The 17,981-nt window shown below is 40.6% G+C and overlaps 3 protein-coding genes across 3 annotated transcripts in view; 1 reads left to right on the top strand and 2 right to left on the bottom strand.

Annotated features, from left to right (window-relative positions):
- zgc:113229 (uncharacterized) overlaps positions 1–3,295 on the bottom strand; it is a 9,597-nt gene extending 6,302 nt beyond the window's left edge. The window contains exons 1-3 of the mRNA XM_014006805.1: positions 3,187–3,295; positions 820–1,982; positions 597–742 (exon numbers count right to left, since the gene is read on the bottom strand). Of these exons, the coding sequence (XP_013862259.1) occupies positions 597–742; positions 820–1,623 (950 nt within the window). The 5' untranslated portion in view covers positions 1,624–1,982; positions 3,187–3,295. The remainder of the gene's footprint in view (positions 1–596; positions 743–819; positions 1,983–3,186) is intronic.
- Positions 3,296–4,463: 1,168 nt separating this feature from the next.
- rad9a (RAD9 checkpoint clamp component A) lies at positions 4,464–14,754 on the top strand. The gene is made up of 12 exons (XM_014006796.1): positions 4,464–4,760; positions 4,916–4,989; positions 5,117–5,190; positions 5,286–5,334; positions 6,512–6,626; positions 6,732–6,831; positions 8,092–8,198; positions 8,461–8,567; positions 8,665–8,729; positions 8,819–8,917; positions 10,313–10,523; positions 14,350–14,754. Exons 1-12 carry the CDS (start codon positions 4,727–4,729, stop codon positions 14,464–14,466), a joined length of 1,152 nt encoding a protein of 383 aa, XP_013862250.1. The 5' UTR covers positions 4,464–4,726; the 3' UTR covers positions 14,467–14,754.
- tbc1d10c (TBC1 domain family, member 10C) overlaps positions 14,753–17,981 on the bottom strand; it is a 10,314-nt gene continuing 7,085 nt past the window's right edge. Inside the window, exons 8-9 of the mRNA XM_014003147.1 lie at positions 16,490–17,317; positions 14,753–16,354 (exon numbers count right to left, since the gene is read on the bottom strand). Of these exons, the coding sequence (XP_013858601.1) occupies positions 14,846–16,354; positions 16,490–17,317 (2,337 nt within the window). The 3' untranslated portion in view covers positions 14,753–14,845. The remainder of the gene's footprint in view (positions 16,355–16,489; positions 17,318–17,981) is intronic.

The following is a 17,981-nucleotide window of genomic DNA, read 5'->3' as shown; positions in this document are numbered from 1 at the left end:
GTTTTGTTGTAGGTAACGTGTTTTTTTAATGAAATGAATAAATACAAATTTGAATTTGAAAAAAATTGAAAAGAATTATTTTAACTTATTTTTCTATGGCTAATTTTTGAAGTATATAAGGCTAAAGACTTAGAAAGTCTAACAAGGTTGAGTCAGGTCCTCTGGACGGGTTTTTCTTTGTCCAAATGTTTCGTTTTTTTAACCAAAACACTTCTTCAATCTGAGGAGTTGCGTGTAAACTCTGTTTTGTGAGCAGTAAAGTAAATGTGACTTTTTTWAAATCAGTTTGTGTTTATTTAGACCTGGAAGAAGACATCAGTTTGTACAGACTGACTTCTCTGTGCATCACGATTGTTAGATTTTGTTTCCTTGTACGGCCTCATCATGAAAAGCCTCACACATCGATGAAGGTGTGATGAGGGTGTTTCTTGGCACGTTAGCAGCAAAACAAAATATTGTGATTGGAACCACGTCAAATACCTTTCATATCTACCTGATGATGCTTTTAAGGAACAGATACAAACTAAAGTAAAAACCAACCGGRGAGCTCCTTGAGCTCTGCAGAACGAGTTTGAACACATTTGCTTGTTTCATACCTGATGCTGTCCGTAGTGTTTTCAGTTTGTGAAGGAAATGTTTTACTGGGAGAGCAGCTGCTCAGCGAAGGAAGGCTCCTTTCTCTGTGGTTACTGGGCGTGTTTGTAAAGTTTCCTGCCATCGCTGCCTGGTTTGTTGTTGAAATCTGTCCAACAATAAAGCTCAGTTTAAAATCACTTATTTGTAATGCTTTGATAAATAAAATAAGTCATGAAATCTCACCTGAGCTCCTTGCTCCTCTGTCCTCTGATCTCCTTCATCCTCTCTTTCTTTCTTGGAGAGCTTCTCCTTCCATCTCTCCCTAATCTTCTGCGTCCATCGTTTTTTTTTATTCACAGACGGATGMTTTTTCCTGGTGTTCGTCGTCACTTGGTTGCCAGAGAAAATTTGCACGTCTGTGCTTTCTTTTGAACCATCAGTTCCTCCGTTTTCTGCATGCAACACTTGACTTTCTTCACCAGCTGTGTTGGCATGGGACCATATGGGTGTGAAGCTCTGGTTCGTGTTCAGAGGAACGTGGTTTGCCATCATGGATTTGCCAGAACTCCCATCGGTGCTCTTGAAGCTGGTGAGACTAACGTCCTTGGAGGGTCCAGGGAACAGCTGCCCTGTTCCTTTGGGGGAGAATTTAATTTGGGTGGGGGAACCCACCGGCACCCGCCTCTCACCGGTGTCTTCATCAAGGTCCACTTTCTGTGAGGCGAAAGAAGTCCAACCCCTTCCCACATAATGACCAGGACCTGGCTGCTGTGCAAACCTTCCAGCAGAGACTGGAGCCTTCTTAGAGGGGGAGATGTCAAAATCAAAGCTAATCATTGGCTTGTTGTCAACTTCCTGGTGGTTAGGCCCTCCTCTCTCCCTGTCTGGTCCCACGGTGAAGGCTTCTGGAGGGGATCCAGGTGTCTGCAGGTGTGCCTGACCATCTTTTCCTGGCTGGATCTTCAGTTTCTGCAGCATAGACTGCAACAAGTCCTGCGAGTCTGTCGGCTGAGGTGACTGAGACATCGAGGAACTGGAACTTCTCATCTTTCAGTCCTTTAAGTCCTAGAAAAACACATGTAAACAGTGCAGTGTCTCCAGCTAAACAGGGGTTGTTTTTTGTTGTTTTTGGACACTCCGATCTCCTTCCATTACGTCGACAGTTCCTTGTTACAAAAGTAAACCCACATCTTGCTGCTTAATCTTCCTGAGTCTTTTAAAGATTTCCAAACGAACCCTTTCCCTTTCTGAGGTTTTGGCACAAATCCTCACAATCTGTTGTCCTTTTAAAAGTCTCTCCTTTCCACTCAAAGTCCCACAGTTTGAACACACCAGCTTGTTTGGGTCAGACTTATGTCCCCGGTGATGGGCGGAGAGACACTTCTCGTTCCTCAGATCGTAACACGCTGAAGCAGACAAACGAGACAAACCAGCAAGGTGAGATAATTTTTATTTTAATTTTTTTTGCTTTGACAACGACGCTCCCTCAGACTCATGTTTTAAAATCGCCCTTCCTTCCTATTTCTCGCTGACTCTATCTACATGTGCACGCACACACCCTCTTTCTCCCCACTGCGCCTCTTAACTAGTGACTGAAGACATTTAGTCTTTCTTTTGAAATAAATTAAAAACTGTCCTCTATACTCCAGTGTCCTCTGTACTCTGTTCTTATTTTTTTTGTGTTTTTACTGTTGTTGAAGAAGTCTAATAGCAGCTGACTGACCCAGCATGACAGTTTGTTGGCTAATGGTGGTTAGCTGTGGCGGCCATCTTGAATTGGATTGAAAAGTTAGAGTTGTAGTTGCACAAAGACCCATGAATACTTACATCTATTATCCATAAAAACATTMATTTACACAAACCAACCATTAAACTAATCATTTGTTGATCAMCTTTTGATTTAACTACAGCTTGGTTTGTCTTCACACACCTGTGTGACYCTGATCCACCTGAAACAAAGCTTAGCTGTCCTGATCCAAATATGTAGTAAAAACACTGTGGATCATCAAAAGCACAGCGTGCACACAGTGAAACAWGGTGGTGGCAGCATCATGATGTGGGGCRGCTTTTCTTCACCTGGAATTGAAACGGACTGATTAACAGCTCCTGTTTCTTTTGGGGGTAAATAAAATCATCAGGTGATGAAGAGGAATTCATTTTGTTTCTAAAATCCCAGTGAACCCAAACGAACATCCGAATCAAGAAAATAATAACTTCTCGCAAAAAAAGACAAGAAATTGCATTTTTGTTAAAATACAGCATGAATGCCGACATTTGAAGCTAAAACTGAGTTGTTAAAAGAAGCAGAAAACTAGCTAAAAGTAGCTAATGTTAGCCAAAAAAACTAAAGTACTAGCTTAAAGCTAAAAGTATCTTAAAATTAGCACAAGAAGACATAAACAGAGCAAGATTAATAAAAGTGATGAGCTGAATGTTTTCATATATAAATGACTAAAAAACAAGTAGTTACATTTAAAAATAAACAAAACAACAGAAAAACTGTCGTGTGAATTACACAGGTAAAGGTTTTGTAATGGGCGAAGCAGAGTCCGGATTAAATCTGATGAAGACCCTCTCACACACTCGCCCTGCTCCCCACACTTCACTCACCGTGAAGCCCCCCTGGCAGCTGCACTCAGTCCTCTTGATGGCGCTGTGCTGTTTACACCCTCCGCTTGGATCTCCTCACACCRCCGGAACAGGAAGCTGTCGTCACCATGGTAACAGTCCTAAACAAACCATAGTAAACATTTAAATAGGCCCACATTTTAGAGAGTTTTCAGATATGACTGTATTTGTAACAAACAGTGTGATAACTTGTCAAAAATGATTGCGCTTTTAACGTTTTTTAAATAATTTATTTATTTTTTCTTTATTTTTTAAATGTTTCCTTTCATCTTTTTTTTAAATGYGGACCATTGTTCTGTGTCTTTAATAAAGTTTGAATTGAACATGATTTGTAGCCTATGTGAAATTATATTGGGTGGTGTTTACTTAGTAAAATGTGTACAAAACATATGTGGAACTTATATTTGTACGTCCCATGCTCTATACCGACCACTATTTCGTGCTGCACTTGCTGCTCAAGTCTGCAAGSATGCTGTGGATGGCTTAATAAGTCACTAGCCCTGGTACCTAATTGGTTTCAGACGGGACTTAAATAATACTTAAATATACTCAAATATGGCCAAACCTCCGCAGGAACGCGTAAACTGAGGGAGTAGGGCGAGTKTGTATCCACCTGTTGGGAATCTGTGTTTTTGCCTGAAGAAAGCCTAAATAATCTGACAGGTGGGAGAGATGACCTGTTCAAGGCGTGGCCTGCTGACAGACTCATGCCTTAGAAGGCGGTAATTAATATCAGTTTCAGGGTGTGCACACTTTTGCAACCAGCAGCTGTGCAGGATATATGCTAGTAAATGTAGAATTTGAGGCTTTTACATCCACTATACAGTACCGCGCACAAATTCAAGTTTTTCTTGTGAACAAACTAAAAGTGAAACATCTGTGTTTTGACAAGATCCTCAAATCAGCATGCAACTTCAATGTGAGGGCTTTGCAAATGATATCAGAAATAGGAACGTTACGGTGTASAAAACTGTTTCAGACTCCATTGAGCAAGAAAAAAATGCGTATTTAAAGCTTTCAAGAACACTTGAAAAAGAAACTTGTTTGAGTTGATATCACAGGAGCATGCATCATCATACAGATTTCCATAAAGTCGACTTTTTTAAGAGCAATGGTTCATTTTATGTATTTAGAACGTACTTCATGCCAAAATAACCCCACTTTATAGATACACGCGCATAAACAAATTAAATAAACTGATTAAAAAACCTGTACAATAGATTGCGCATGCGCAGAGATGAAACCGCGCCCCTTTCCTCTCTTGCCTCTTTCTGATTGGTCCACATTACGGAAGCGTGTTGTGGCGGCGTAAACAAGAGGAGACAGGATGGGCGAAAGAATCGAGCGATTATCACTAATAAAAATGTAAACAACAAGCAAACAAATATGTTCTCTGCGGGAGGGTTTGTACTCTTCAGACCCGTTACACAAACCTAATTATCCGAATGAGTGGCGGAGGCTGGTTTTGTTCAGCTTTTTTTAAACCTGGTTTGCTAATTTTGACGGGAAAAAAAGTTTAGAGATGCAGTGTGTCGTGACGGGAGGAAACGTGAAAGGTAGCAACAGTCCCACGGTTTGTTTGACACTGTTTTTGCTAAAACTTGACTTTGAGCTGTGTTTTTGTGTGTGTGTGTGTGTGTGTGTGTGTGTGTGTGTGTGTGTGTGTGTGTGTGCGTGTGTGCGTGTGTGCGTGTGTGCGTGTACCTTTCAGTCCTGGCCAAAGCCATCCACTCTCTGTCCAGGATTGGAGACGAGCTGTACGTGGAGCCTCATGAAGGAGACGGGGTAACAACTTCTGTTAGATACACCAACACTTCCTGCTGTGCACACAGCMCGCTCGCTTCCTGTTAGTTCACACTTTGCGTCAATGAACGATGCTGATTGTTGTGTTTTTTTTCTCTCTCTCTCATAGCTGGCCCTGCGGTCTGTGAACTCCTCTCGGTCGGCTTATGCTTGTTTCCTGTTTGCACCGCTCTTCTTCAGCAGGTGCAGTCTCTCCCTGTGTGTGTTTGACTGGGTCAGTGAACGTCTCATTCATCACAGACCCTAAATGCATCTTTCCTCTGCTGTTTCCTGTGCAGGTACTCCATCCGCAGAGGGCTCGACTTCCGCTGTAAGATAGCCATAAAGGTGTGAGAGGACAGACACGTTATTTACTGTCTGAATCGTTTTGTTCTTATTTGTCTCACCGGTTATTTATTTATTTATTTTTTACCCCTCGTAATCTCTTTGAAACTTTTTCTTGTTTCTTCAAATATTCACTGTTTTGCAGAAAAACAGTAACTATTGGAGCGTTTTCTGCTAAAACTGCAAAATCATTGAATACAACAATCATCTTCTGAAAAAGCTTAAAGGGATCCATGATTAGTTGTAACGTTAGACTTTATTTGATAAACGTATTTTAACTGTAAAATAAAGACTAAAAATACTGTAGTATGTTTAGTTTTTATTAATTTTAAACTAAAAGTTTAAAAATACGTTACACGGRCTGATCCATTTTATTTACATGCAAAGCTTTCTGGGTAAATGATGACGTGGATAGGTCTTTAATGTGAGGCTGCTAGCGAGCTATATCCACCCTGAAGGTTAATCTTGGACRATATCTGATGATACTTTTCAGTACATGTCAGCTCATTTGAATATGATCAACTTTGAAAGCAAATCGTAAAGACCTGAAGGATAAAGGTGCTTTATTTACCTTATGTTAGTTTTTGTTTTTATACAGTTACTAGCTTTCTTTAAATTGGTTTGTTTTCCTTTTTGTCATAAAAGAGCTAAATGTTTGAACCATGTCTCACATTTTTCCTAAAGTGCAGCTACATCCTGTCACGTCATGGCGTTAGACCTGCTTCAGTTTGACGACTCAAGCGTTAGTTTAAACACCTTCAGTCTTACCGTTCAGTTCTTGGCAGAAGGACGTCTTCAGTTTCTGTGATTCTGTCATTCAGTTAAAAGCTTCCCAGCAGAGAGAGAGAGAAAAAAGCTGAACGACCTCATGAGCGTTTCATTTGTGCTCCTTCTTTAAACGCTATCTTCTCTGCCATGTTGCCACCAGAAGGTTGTGGTTATCAATGTGAACTTTTTTTTTTTTTTTTTTTTTGCAAAACCTCTGGTGACTTCCTCCTGCTGACAGTTGTAGATAATCTCACAAACTAAAACAGACCGTCCCCTTGTCCCCCCATAGTTTATGAAAATGACCAGTTTAAGTTGTTTATGCGCCTCAGATCAGTTATGACATTTCACTTGACATAAACAAGCTGCTGTCCTCATTGTGTTTGTCTCCTTCCTCTGTTCCTGTGTGTAACAGAGCGTGCAGACGGTGTTCAGGTCTGTGGCAACTTTAGAGAAAACGGTGGAAAAGTGTCATATTGAGCTCGACGAAGCAAAGGACCGCCTGACTTTCACCCTGCACTGCAAACACGGTAACTCGGGAGCTGAACGATTCACGTCGACACGTTTAATGCTGATTAGAGCTGCTGGGAGTTGATTCTGTTGTTTTGTCATTATGCTGGTATTTTCCTCTGCAGGCCTCCTAAAGACACACAACCTGTCCTACCAGGACAGTGAAAGCCTACAGGCCGTGTTTGATAAAGACAGCTGTGTGAACGTCTTCAGAGCTCAGCCCAGGTCTTTCAAGTCATTTGTTTTCCTTTCTTTTCTTTGCTGAGCTTTTTAAAACTGTAGTTTTTCAGAATTTACCAACTGGTTACTGAAACAGCACCATACACAACCAACATGTGCAAAAAGATAATAATAAAAATAGTAAAGTTTCTATAGGGTTTTATAAAGTCATAAAAAGTCCTAAATTTAATCATCTCAATTATGTAGGCCTTAAAAGATTTAAATATTTTCATTGTTTCCATTTTAGGTCTTAAACTGTATTTCTTAATGTTTTWTTTCATCATTCTTTCCTCCTATCATTTTTTTTGTCTGTTGGCATTTGTTTTATTTATTTGTTGTTCTATCGGAGGATTTAGTGCTTTATTACACTGTAACAACAATAAAAGTCCCATCATGCAACAGTTCTGTCAGAACTAATTTAGTTTTCCTCAAACAGAATCTTGTTTTTTACTCCTGAAACTGGTTTCTTGTCTATTTTTTCTTTAATAATTTGAATGAAAGACGAGAAGATGTATTAATTAGAGAACAACTTTTTTTACGACTTGTTTTTTTAATTGATGTAGGTCCTGTTTTGGAATTCTAATRATGTTTTAAAGCTCTTGTTGAACTGAAACGATGCATGAAGATTACATTACTACAACAACAATATTCAAAACAAAGTGTGTAAGTGGGAAGGGGGCCATTCTTAGATTAGAATAATTAGAATCGTTACTGTGTAAACAAGAAAAAAATACTTATTTATAAAAATGAAAAGTGTTTCCCATAAATTATCCTAATTTAGACTTGAATTGTTTTTATAATCACTGTTAAATTTACTGGAAGAGACTCAAATTATCAGAGTCATTGTCCTCCACATCCTCTAACTATACTGTATGTCCTTGTCTTTTCCTGGCAGCTGCACTGTCCCTCCTCTGGACATGTCCAAACCATCAGTCTGGTCTCTCTAACTTTATCCTCCAGTGGTTCAACATATATTGTACCTCTGATTATCTCATTCCTAATCTAACCAATAGTTTTCATCTCTGCTACTTTCAGTTCTTTTTGTCAATGTCTCCAAACCAGCTGGTCTCCCYGGTACCTTGTTCTTTGCTGCCACTCACAACGTCGACAGTGATTAAATCCAGACATCTAAACTCCTCAGCAGTCTCATTAGCTCAAAACAATCTTTTAAAAAAGGAATTAAAATCTGTTGTTTTACTGTATTTCCAAGTGAAGACATGAACTGTAGATTCAGTGTTTGTCCTGCTCATCGTCTTCTGCCCTCAGAGTCCTGGTGGACACGGTCGTCCACTTCCCTCCGTCCGTGGACGAGGTGACGGTGACGGTGAGCGATGAACGGATGTGGGTCAGGAACCACGTGGAGGACGAAGCAGGTGCCATTTTGCTTTTGGTTAGGTGTTCGGCTGTCACAGCAGCAGAAGTCAAACTGGTCGTAATTCTTGCCGTTACATCATCACATTTTAAAGAAACTCTGTTACACAGATTAAAAAAAAGTTATCAGATGGCTTTTAATGACAGGAAATRATGCAATAAGTGTTTAAATAATCTTGACTTCATTTTCGACTTTACATTAGCAGAAAGTAAACCTGTAAATCAGAATTATAAGTTGGTTGTTTCTTCATATGTTTTCCTCAGAGCGGTCCAGAGCCATGCTCACTGAGATGTGTCTGGCTTCAGACGAGTTCGACCATTTTGAGGCCAAAGCTCACAACAGCATCACGTTTTGTTTGAAGGAGCTTCGGGTGAGACAAATATCCCAAAGATGGGCTGGTTATTAGACAGATTTAGATTTATTACTCTCTTTTTTATTTATTTATTTATTTTTGTTCTTCTTTTCAGGGTTTGTTGGTGTTTGCAGAGTCCACCGGCCTCCCTGTGTCTGTGTACTTTAACGAGCCAGGCAGGTGAGTGCATGTTTTCACATCTTATAACAGGTCTTTTGCTTTTTTGTGTTGATGTGTGTGTTTATATGTGTGTGTGTGTGTATTTGCAGCCCCGTGGTGCTTTCAGTGACAGACAGCGTCCTGGAGGGGAACTTTGTACTGGCCACGCTTTCAGATGATCACAACGTCCAGGACAACGAGAGTCGAAGGTAAATAAACAAATGAATCAATCGATTGATTCTTATTTATTATTAAAAATAACAATAATTTAAAAAACACATTTAACGGGGACATATCACGCAGAATCCACTTTTTAGCTGTTAAGTACATTTTGTTGTGTAATTTGAGTTACTAGGAGTGCAGAAATGTTTAATTTAGTCAATTGGTGCTGCGTAGATATCTTTATATTCTGTTTGGTTCGTACTTTTCAAATTGTTTAGTGTTATCTATTTTCTATGATGAGTTCTCGACAATTATGCCAAATTATTTGCAAAAGAACGTCTAAGTAAGGTCTGGACTTACCAACTACAGTTTGATCGTCTTCATTCGCCTCTTGCTTTGAGTCAGACTCTGGCTCCAACATGTGAGGCCGGATGAACAAGTCTTCCCTTTATGACATCTTTTAATTTGTAAATAAAATGTGTCTGTGCTGCTATACAGTCGTAAACACCTCTATCAAACTAGAATGGACCAGTCTGGAAGCTGGAGGGGGGCRGAGTGWGAAGSAYCTTGTTTGGATTTAAAGAGACAGCCTCAAAAACGAGTTGATTTGAGACACAACTCATTAAWGTGGTGAAAGAGGGGCTTGTGGAGTTACAATAAGGTAGAACCTAGACCTAAACGTTACAGTTTCACTTTACAGACACCCAAACTGAACGATTTAAAATCATATGTCTCCTTTAAGGTAATTTCAAACAGCAGTCTGTGAAAATATTAAACAGTGATGATGAGAGGATCAGGTTAGTCCTGAGGTCCAGGCTGTCCAGGTCTTTAATTTAAAACTGTTAAAYTAATGTATYGTGTTAAAGTACTATATAATATAAYATATTTCATTTGATTTTATAAAACGTTGCTAAATGATCAGTCAGTGGAAAACTTGGATTTATTTTTCTTTCTTTAAAATGAATACATCAGCTGTCAGATTTACAAAAAGTGACAAAATGAACGTGTTTCATGTTTTAGCCAAAGCTTTCAGTCACAGACAGGAAGTGACTTGTGCTCCACCTGGTGGAGAACGGGGACATATATCTGTTATTTTAGCAGACTGGGTTGATTTTGTTCAGCGGCAGGCGATTTAGATTACCCGCTTTGTGTTTCACTTTAAACTCCTGATCGACCTCTGTTGATGTTTTGTTGTCGTTTTGATGGCAAGGTGCCAAACGTGGCAGCATTTTTGTACTCTGTTGTTTTTCTGCCAAATGAAAAAGAAAGCGGCGTGTCCCTCACCGCCCGGCAAGCTACAGCTCTGAACACAGCTCACATGTGATCTGTGGTGTTTGGGCTGACTCTCAGCTACCACCACTCCTGACCAGGAGGAGAACAAACCTTGATGTTCTTCCCTCTTAACTTCACAGCATCGTTCTTTCTGACTCGTGTCTCCTCAGAGCGCAGGCAGAGCCGCCGCCTCCCGACGACTTCATGAACGACGACATCGACTCTTATCTCATCGCCATGGATACCAGTGTCGCACCGGGTCCATCCACCGCAGAACCATCCACGTCCTCGGCAGCCGGTCACAGGACCAGAAAGCACAGCGAGGAAGAGGAGGGAGAGGAGGAGGAGGAGGAAGCGACGGACAGACCACCTAATAAAAAGGTTTGTGTACCAGGTCTAGGTGGGCCGGGTCCTTGGTCGACCTCGAAGACCGGAAAAAAGTGGCTGTGAGTTTGGACGGTCTAGCCTTCTGCTTTAATCCTGCCCTTACCCCGGTGTGCGTCCTGTTGCCTAGCAACCGCGACGTCACTAAACAGAAGCCAAAATAAATCTAAATTGTGACCATCATATAGAAATGAGGATTAAGTCAAATTTGGTCAAAACGATCTAATCACATTTTCAGATTCCTGCTTTAAAAGCTTCATTTTGATACCTGGATCATTCTGACATCTTAAGTAAATCCATACAGATGACTTAATTTGTCTCGTTGGTTACAATAATACATTACTATTTGGTCTGAATCCTAATTTTATGTAAATTTAGTGAGTAAATTTTGATGTCAATATAAAGAGGAAACCTCAAATAGTATTTGTACAGTATATTAAGATTTCACAGTTGGAACGAAACAAAAACATTGCCAGCTCACAGAGAAAAAGTCTAACATTTAATGCGTTTTTCCTCACAATCTGTTTTTTTGTTGCTACTGCTCAGAAAAATACTTCAAAAAAATTGTTTTAGGATTATATTTCAGACAGTTCATTCAAATGATACATTGATAAGGCTTTAGTTCAATATATTTTGACAAAATGCAAATTTTACACCCRTTTAAATCAAAACTCTATATCTGCTTATTTCTCCACATTCCAAATTTGGACTTAATCCTCGTTTCGATGTGATGGGTCACATTTATACTTTACATTGTAATAGCACGTTAGCAACATAAAGACAGTATAAAACATTTAGCTTTATTTTTTTACTCACTCAAATGCTGCAAATTACTCCCCTCAATGAAAAAGAAAAAACAGCAAAAAAATAAAATAAAATAAAATAAAATAATATAAAAAATAAAAAAACCTATTCTCATTAACTGTTTTTTATTATAGATGTATACATTTTCTTATTTCTGTCATTTTTTTATATTCAGCTGTTCCCTAAGTTTTGGAAATGATGCTATTTTATTGATGTATATAGTTACCTTTTTAAATCTTTTTATTTGTTTTTAGTGGTGCTTTTTAAATAAACCTAGCACACACCTGTGAGCTCCAGACTACCTGACTGTCAAAACTCCCTTCGCACTTTCTGGTGATCACTTCATTTTGTGCATTTTATCCGAAACATTTAGTTGCTACTTTGCCATTTAAATCCAAAGTAAGGTGCAATGAAGGACTTGGATAATGACATGTTGAAATTTKTTGTGTGTTTTAGCACACTTAAGGTCTGATTTGAATAATCTTAAACTGGTACTGATCACCATAGTTTTATTATCTCTATTTGTAGAATGGTAAACTAGTATTTGACTGGGCTGCATATTTTGGCCTAAAACTGCATAAGGGAGTCCCCAAAGTATTTGCCAAGACAATTTGTCGTTTCTCTCAATTTGTCACAGAGTCGTTGCAAGTCTCTGAAACCCTTCTTAATTTAATTTCTAAGWACAGGCAGAAACGCTGGGTGGTAGTGGGGACAATCTCCATATAAAAAAATAGAGATTGTGCCCCAAATAAATAATATGGTGACATTTTATTATTAGCAAATTTAGTGAACAAAAAAGCTAATCCAACATTTTTTAAGGAAAACTACATATAGTTCACCCCTTTCAAAAATTTTGCCTCCCCACCCCCACAATCAATAGTGATTTAGTCATTGCACACCTGCTTAAAAGTGCCTGTGACATGACAATGATGTCACGAATATGAACGCATGTTTTGAAATATAAAATTTCTAATGTTTTGATTTTAAAAAATCATGGCAGTAAGATGAACAGTTGTTGAGATTTTTGCACATGAAGTAACAGGAAGTGATGTCAAAGGGGGAAATTGAACATGAACAGAGCATTGCTACAACAGACTGCACAACACAGATTGTAGGGAAGAATCAGATGTTTGTTTAGATTATTTTGTGTTGCAATCAGAGAAAGATGAGTTCAAATAACGTTATGAACAAAGATACAGTGGTTAAAATAAGTATTGAACACGTCACCATTTTTCTCAGTAAACATATTACTAGAGGTGCTAATRACATGAAATTTTCACCAGATGTCGGTACAACCCAAGTGATCCATACATACAAAGAAATCAAACCATARATGTCCAGAAATGAAGTTATTTGTAATAATGTGGAATGGCACAGGGAAAACATATTGAACACATGAAGAAAGGGAGGTGTAAAAAGGCATGGAAAGCCAAGACACCAGCTGAACTCTNTTGTACAGTATATTAAGATTTCACAGTTGGAAAAAAACAAAAACATTGCTAGCTCACAGGGAAAAATTCAAAAGTTTAAAGCGATTTCCCTCAAATAGTATTTGTACAGTATATTAAGATTTCCCAGTTGGAAAAAAACAAAAACATTGCTAGCTCACAGGGAAAAATTCAAAAGTTTAAAGCGATTTCCCTCAAAATCATTTTTTTGTTGCTACTTCTCAAAAAATGCTTCAAAATTTTTTAGCATTTATATTTCAGACAGTTCTTTCAAATGATACATAGATAAGGCATTATATTTTGACAAAATGCAATTTTTGCACACGTTTAAGTCAAAACCCTACATCTGCCCATTTCTTCACATTCCATTTTTGAACTTAATACTTGTTTCGATGTGATGGATCACAATTAGCAAAATATTAATATATTAGTTTTATTAAAACCACAAAACAACAAAATTAGCTTAAAGGCAGTATTTGAAGATCTAAGGGACCCGCCATACATGCTTGTTTATTTTGCTACACCAGCTCGTTTGATTTCTGACAAGAATAAGACAAAAAAGAATAATAAATAATAAAAAGCACATCAATACAAATGACAAAAACATTAACAACACAACCACTTTAATTTTTATATCACCAGATTTTTATATAAAACTATAGGCTTTGCTCCATCCGCCCATTACGAGCAGAAAAAATCTCCGGTCAGCCCCCGCAATGCATTATGGGACAGGCTGGGCCAAGAAGGATCCATTGGACCCGTCCTTGTCGGCCTCTTATGTCACCGGAGGCGTGGCACAGTGACTTAAGAGGCCGACAAATTCAGCCTTCGGAGGACCCAGTCTCTGAATTTGGACACGGCCACAGTTGGGGCTGGGCGATAAAACAAAAATGATTTATCATCATAGACGTGATCATCGGTAGAAAATACGTCTGGCAGAACTTTGATAACTTCACTGAACTCCTATTCAGAACCACATGGCATTCTGGGGGATGTAGGCAGAGGAAAGGCTTTAACCGCTCAACCGCTCATGGTCCAGCTTAGTAAGGTTGGTGGCAAAAGTTAACGCTTTGGTAAACTAGCAACATAACTGCTTAAAAATATAAAAAAGAACAATGTGGAGTGAAGGGAGAAAATGATGCAACAGATCAAGAGGAAGTTGTGGATAAAAGAGAAATGGTAATGTCACCAGTTTGGCAGAGTTAATCAGCCTTTTTTTCTACTGGTTTTTATTTCAAATAGGCAAAAAACAAAAAACTAATCAACATTTATTGATACTGACTGATATGAAGCTCTTATAGTGATACATTTGTCAGCCTTATCGCCCAGCCCTAGCCCCAATCTTTAAAAGTGAATGTGAGAATTTGACCTGCAGATCTACAACAGGTAAGATGTTAATCGTTCACAACTCGTCCACAGAACCTCACTTCTAAAGCTCTGACCCGACCATTTAATTCTTACTAATAAAAGTGTCAACATTTCTGACCGGCTGATCAGTGTCAAAGTATCTCATCTGTTCAACATCTGTTTACCGTTTAAATAAAATTCCTTCGTCTGTTGTCCTCTCGCAGTTCCGCTCCCTCTTCTTCGGATCGGTTCTTCCTCCGTCCCCTCAGATGAGCACGCAGCCGGTGACGACACAGGAAGTGCTGGCGAGCGACAGCGAGGACGACGCTGAGGCGGAGTGACGGTCAGAGAGGGAGAGCGCCGTTACACCTCGACACCTGGGGTACTTGAAGCAGAATTTGAACATTTCGGACCCTGCGGGGCAGTTTCTGAAATGGGCCTGGTTGAACACACAGAGGGCAGTATTTCATTTTTTATTTTGAACCGAGGACTTTTCACAGTGAACTTGAAAGAAAAAGACTGTGATTATGTGAAACTAAACATGAACCACTTCGGTTTATTTTTGTTTTTTTTCACGAAGATGTTCGATTTAGATCCAAACACAGGAAATAAACTTGCTTTTCATACTACGTTAAAAAATGTTTTTATTTATTTACATCTTTAAATTGTAAACCCACCAAGTGCCTCTTCAAGAAGTAAAATTTAGACTTTTTGTTTGATTTAAAAGTAAGATTCAGCATAAGAAGCAGAAAATCTAAGTGTCTGTGATCCAGTCTTTGCCGGAGGAGCCGCATCCTCACAGCTTTTCCCTTCCTGCTGGAAACCTTTCCCTCTGGTCTGCGGTTTCCTCCTCTCCTTCTTCTTTTTCAACCTCTCCCCCTCCTTCTCCTTCCTCTCCTGCTCCCTCCGCCTCCTCCTCCTCTCCCTGGAGCTCAGTTTTCCCTCCTGTCTGTCCTCTGTCGGCCTCTCCGGCTCCGTCACGTAGCTGAAGTCCTGGATCAGGATCTTGGGCACCTGCAGTTTGGGCTTCTTCTGCTTGTCTTTCCGAGGCGTCTCTCCTCTCAGCTTGCGGAGGAGGCCGAAGCGTTTGGACGTGTCGGGCTGCAGCGTCTCCGTCGGCGTCTCGTCCGGAGCGGCTTGGATCGTCTTCACTTCTTTGATCACGGTTGTTTTCTCCGGCGAGGTGAAGAGGTCCTCAGACAGCCTACGGGTTAACTTGGAGCTGGACGACTTGCGGATGCAGACGTCACCGGAGGAACAACTGCTCCGACGGCCAGGAGCTTGACTCCGGTCCTTAGCAGCCTGAGAGTCTCTGTCCTGGGTTAGTTTGTTGCTGCCAGTAAGCGTCGGTTCAAAAACCTTTCCTGCTGTGTTTTCTTGAACCTTCTCTGTGTCTTCTCCCTCCTCTCCTCCGGCAGTGAAAGGACTCTCTGGTCGTTCGGGGGCTCTCGTTTCAGAGGTGTTTACGGGCGTCGAGCTCTCCTCACTCAGCTCTGGACTTTGCATTAAAATTTCCTTCGTTCCCGCAGGAGCGACACGGTCTGCGGCCCCCTCGCTCGTCTGAGCTGCTGTCTGTGTTTCCTCTGTCGGAGCACAGGTGCCCGTCTCTCTGAGGTCTGGCTCAGGGGTCTCGCCCGGCGTGTTTGTTATGAGTCCTTCTACGTCACTTTCTGCACCTTTGGTTTCCGTTTCCTGTCTCCGTTGGACGTTCTCGGGCAACGTTGGTGTTTCTGTTTCTGTCGCGGTGTCTGCTCGTGTTGTTCCTGCATCCACTCGGTCCTGTGCAGCTGCGTTTTTTACCGGTCCCTGAGTTTCTGTCTCCTGTTCGTGGGACTCTTCTGTTGTTTCTACCGATGACTCATCACTGAGGTGTTTTTCATCAAACGTCTCTACCTTTGTTTCTGTGATCACTTCTTCTTGCTCCTGCCGTGGGCCTGTTTTAGGATCCTGGTCTTGGTCCAGATCGGTCTCACTTCCCGTGTCGGGGGCCTGTGCAGCTGTGTCCGCCTGGTCTTCAGGTGTGTTTTCAGTTTCCTCCTCTGGTATCACGTCAGCTTGTTTGATCGTCTCTTCTCCTGAGTCTTTGCTTCCTTGGAGCTCCGCCTCTGCGTTCGTCCTGTTTTCTGCCTGTTTTTCTGTCTGGATGTCCTCCAGAGCTGTGTGATGGTTTTCTCCCATCTCTGTCTCTGTCTCCTCAGATGTTTGATGGTTTTCTCCTGTCTCTGTCTCCTCAGATCTTTGATTTTCTCCTGTCTCTGTCTTTGTCTCTGTCTCCTCGGATGTTTGATGGTTTTCTCCTGTCTCCTCAGATGTTTGATGGTTTTCTCCAGTCTCTGTTTCCTCAGATGTTTGATGGTTTTCTCCTGTCTCCTCAGATGTTTGATGGTTTTCTCCAGTCTCTGTCTCCTCAGATGTTTGATGGTTTTCTCCAGTCTCTGTCTCCTCAGATGTTTGATGGTTTTCTCCTGTCTCTGTCTCCTCAGATGTTTGATGGTTTTCATCTGTCAGCGTTTCTTGAATGATGGGAGATGAAACTTCTGTGGGGTGTGAAATGGTTTCTGCAGTCTGATCGTTGTCTGGACGTTCCTCTTTTTGTTCTAAAGTTGTTCTACTTCCTGGTTGGCTTTCTTCTTCTGTGGATTTGATTTCGTCTTGTTTATTAGTCAGTTTAACTGTTATTGTTTCTTCTTTGTGCTCTGTTATTATTATACTTTCAACTTTGGGTTCTTCTAAACGTTCCTCTGATTCCTTTTCTTTGAACTCTGTCTTGGTTTTGTGTCCCTCCTGGACGTCCTCTTCCTCCTGGACGCCCTGCACCTTCTTAAGTTCTAGATCAGTCCAGTTCCTCCAGTCGTCTTTTGCCCCCATCGAAAGATGCCTCACGATTTTGTTGCCTCTCTCCAGGTCGCCGGCATTGACTTTTCCTCCTTTCTTCCACCTCTTGTGAAGGAGGGAAGGCGACAGCGACAGAGTGGAGGCGGAACGCTCCAGAGGGACGGACAGGTTCCCCTTTTCTCTCTGGTTCCTCTCTCGTTCTTCTTCCCTCTGCCGAGCCCGAGCCCACGCCATCCGAAACCCGTGGCAGCGACCCCTGGGGTCAAAGGTGGACGAGGGTTTGTCTTTCCTCCACTTCTCCAGCTCCTTCTCTATCCGTTTCTCCAGGTCTTTGCTCGAAAGCGGCACTGAACACACCTGGAGTGAAAGAAGGGTGACGTTTAAGTTTAACCTTTTGAAAATTTGTTTTAAAAATATCGCTAAATACATATCAATAAGGTGAAATATTCTTAAATGAATTCTCTTTTATGTTTGAATTGCAATAACAAAATTAAATGTTTGATATAATGCAAATTATAAGGGAATTAAAGTGTAATTCCTTTTAGGGGGATTTTATTTTCATAAATTTTAAATCTTTAGAAATATGGAACGCTTTTATGGTGAAAACGAAAAACATTTCTAAAAATAAAAAATACATAAAATCAAGTCAAGATTTCATCCTCAGATCCAACAGGAGCAGATGTATGTTTGTTGATGAGCATTTTGACATAAAATACCCTAAAGTATTATTTGGATTATTTTATGTTTAGATTTTCGCTGGCAGCAGGGGTGCCACCAAGGAGGGGTGCCAAGGGGGCCATGGCCACCCGTAAAAAATTGGTGCCCTCCCCCCGGCCAGACAAACTAAAGAAGACCTGTGTAAATCAGGTGATTCCCTTACTCCTGTACTGTGTAGCTGTATTTATCAAATACGCCATTTATTAGCAGGAAAACAGACGATCCTTAAAGTGTAACTTACCCCCCTGTGAAAAGATAACTCCGCCCCAAGGCGAAATTTGAAAAATGCATCAAAGTGGGTAGG

The sequence above is a fragment of the Austrofundulus limnaeus genome, unplaced genomic scaffold (genome assembly GCF_001266775.1).
Source record: "Austrofundulus limnaeus strain Quisiro unplaced genomic scaffold, Austrofundulus_limnaeus-1.0 Scaffold1, whole genome shotgun sequence".
In the NCBI taxonomy this organism is placed as follows: Eukaryota; Metazoa; Chordata; class Actinopteri; order Cyprinodontiformes; family Rivulidae; genus Austrofundulus; species Austrofundulus limnaeus.
The sequence above is the reverse complement of the archived record's forward strand: the minus strand, read 5'-3'. Positions and strand labels throughout refer to the sequence as shown.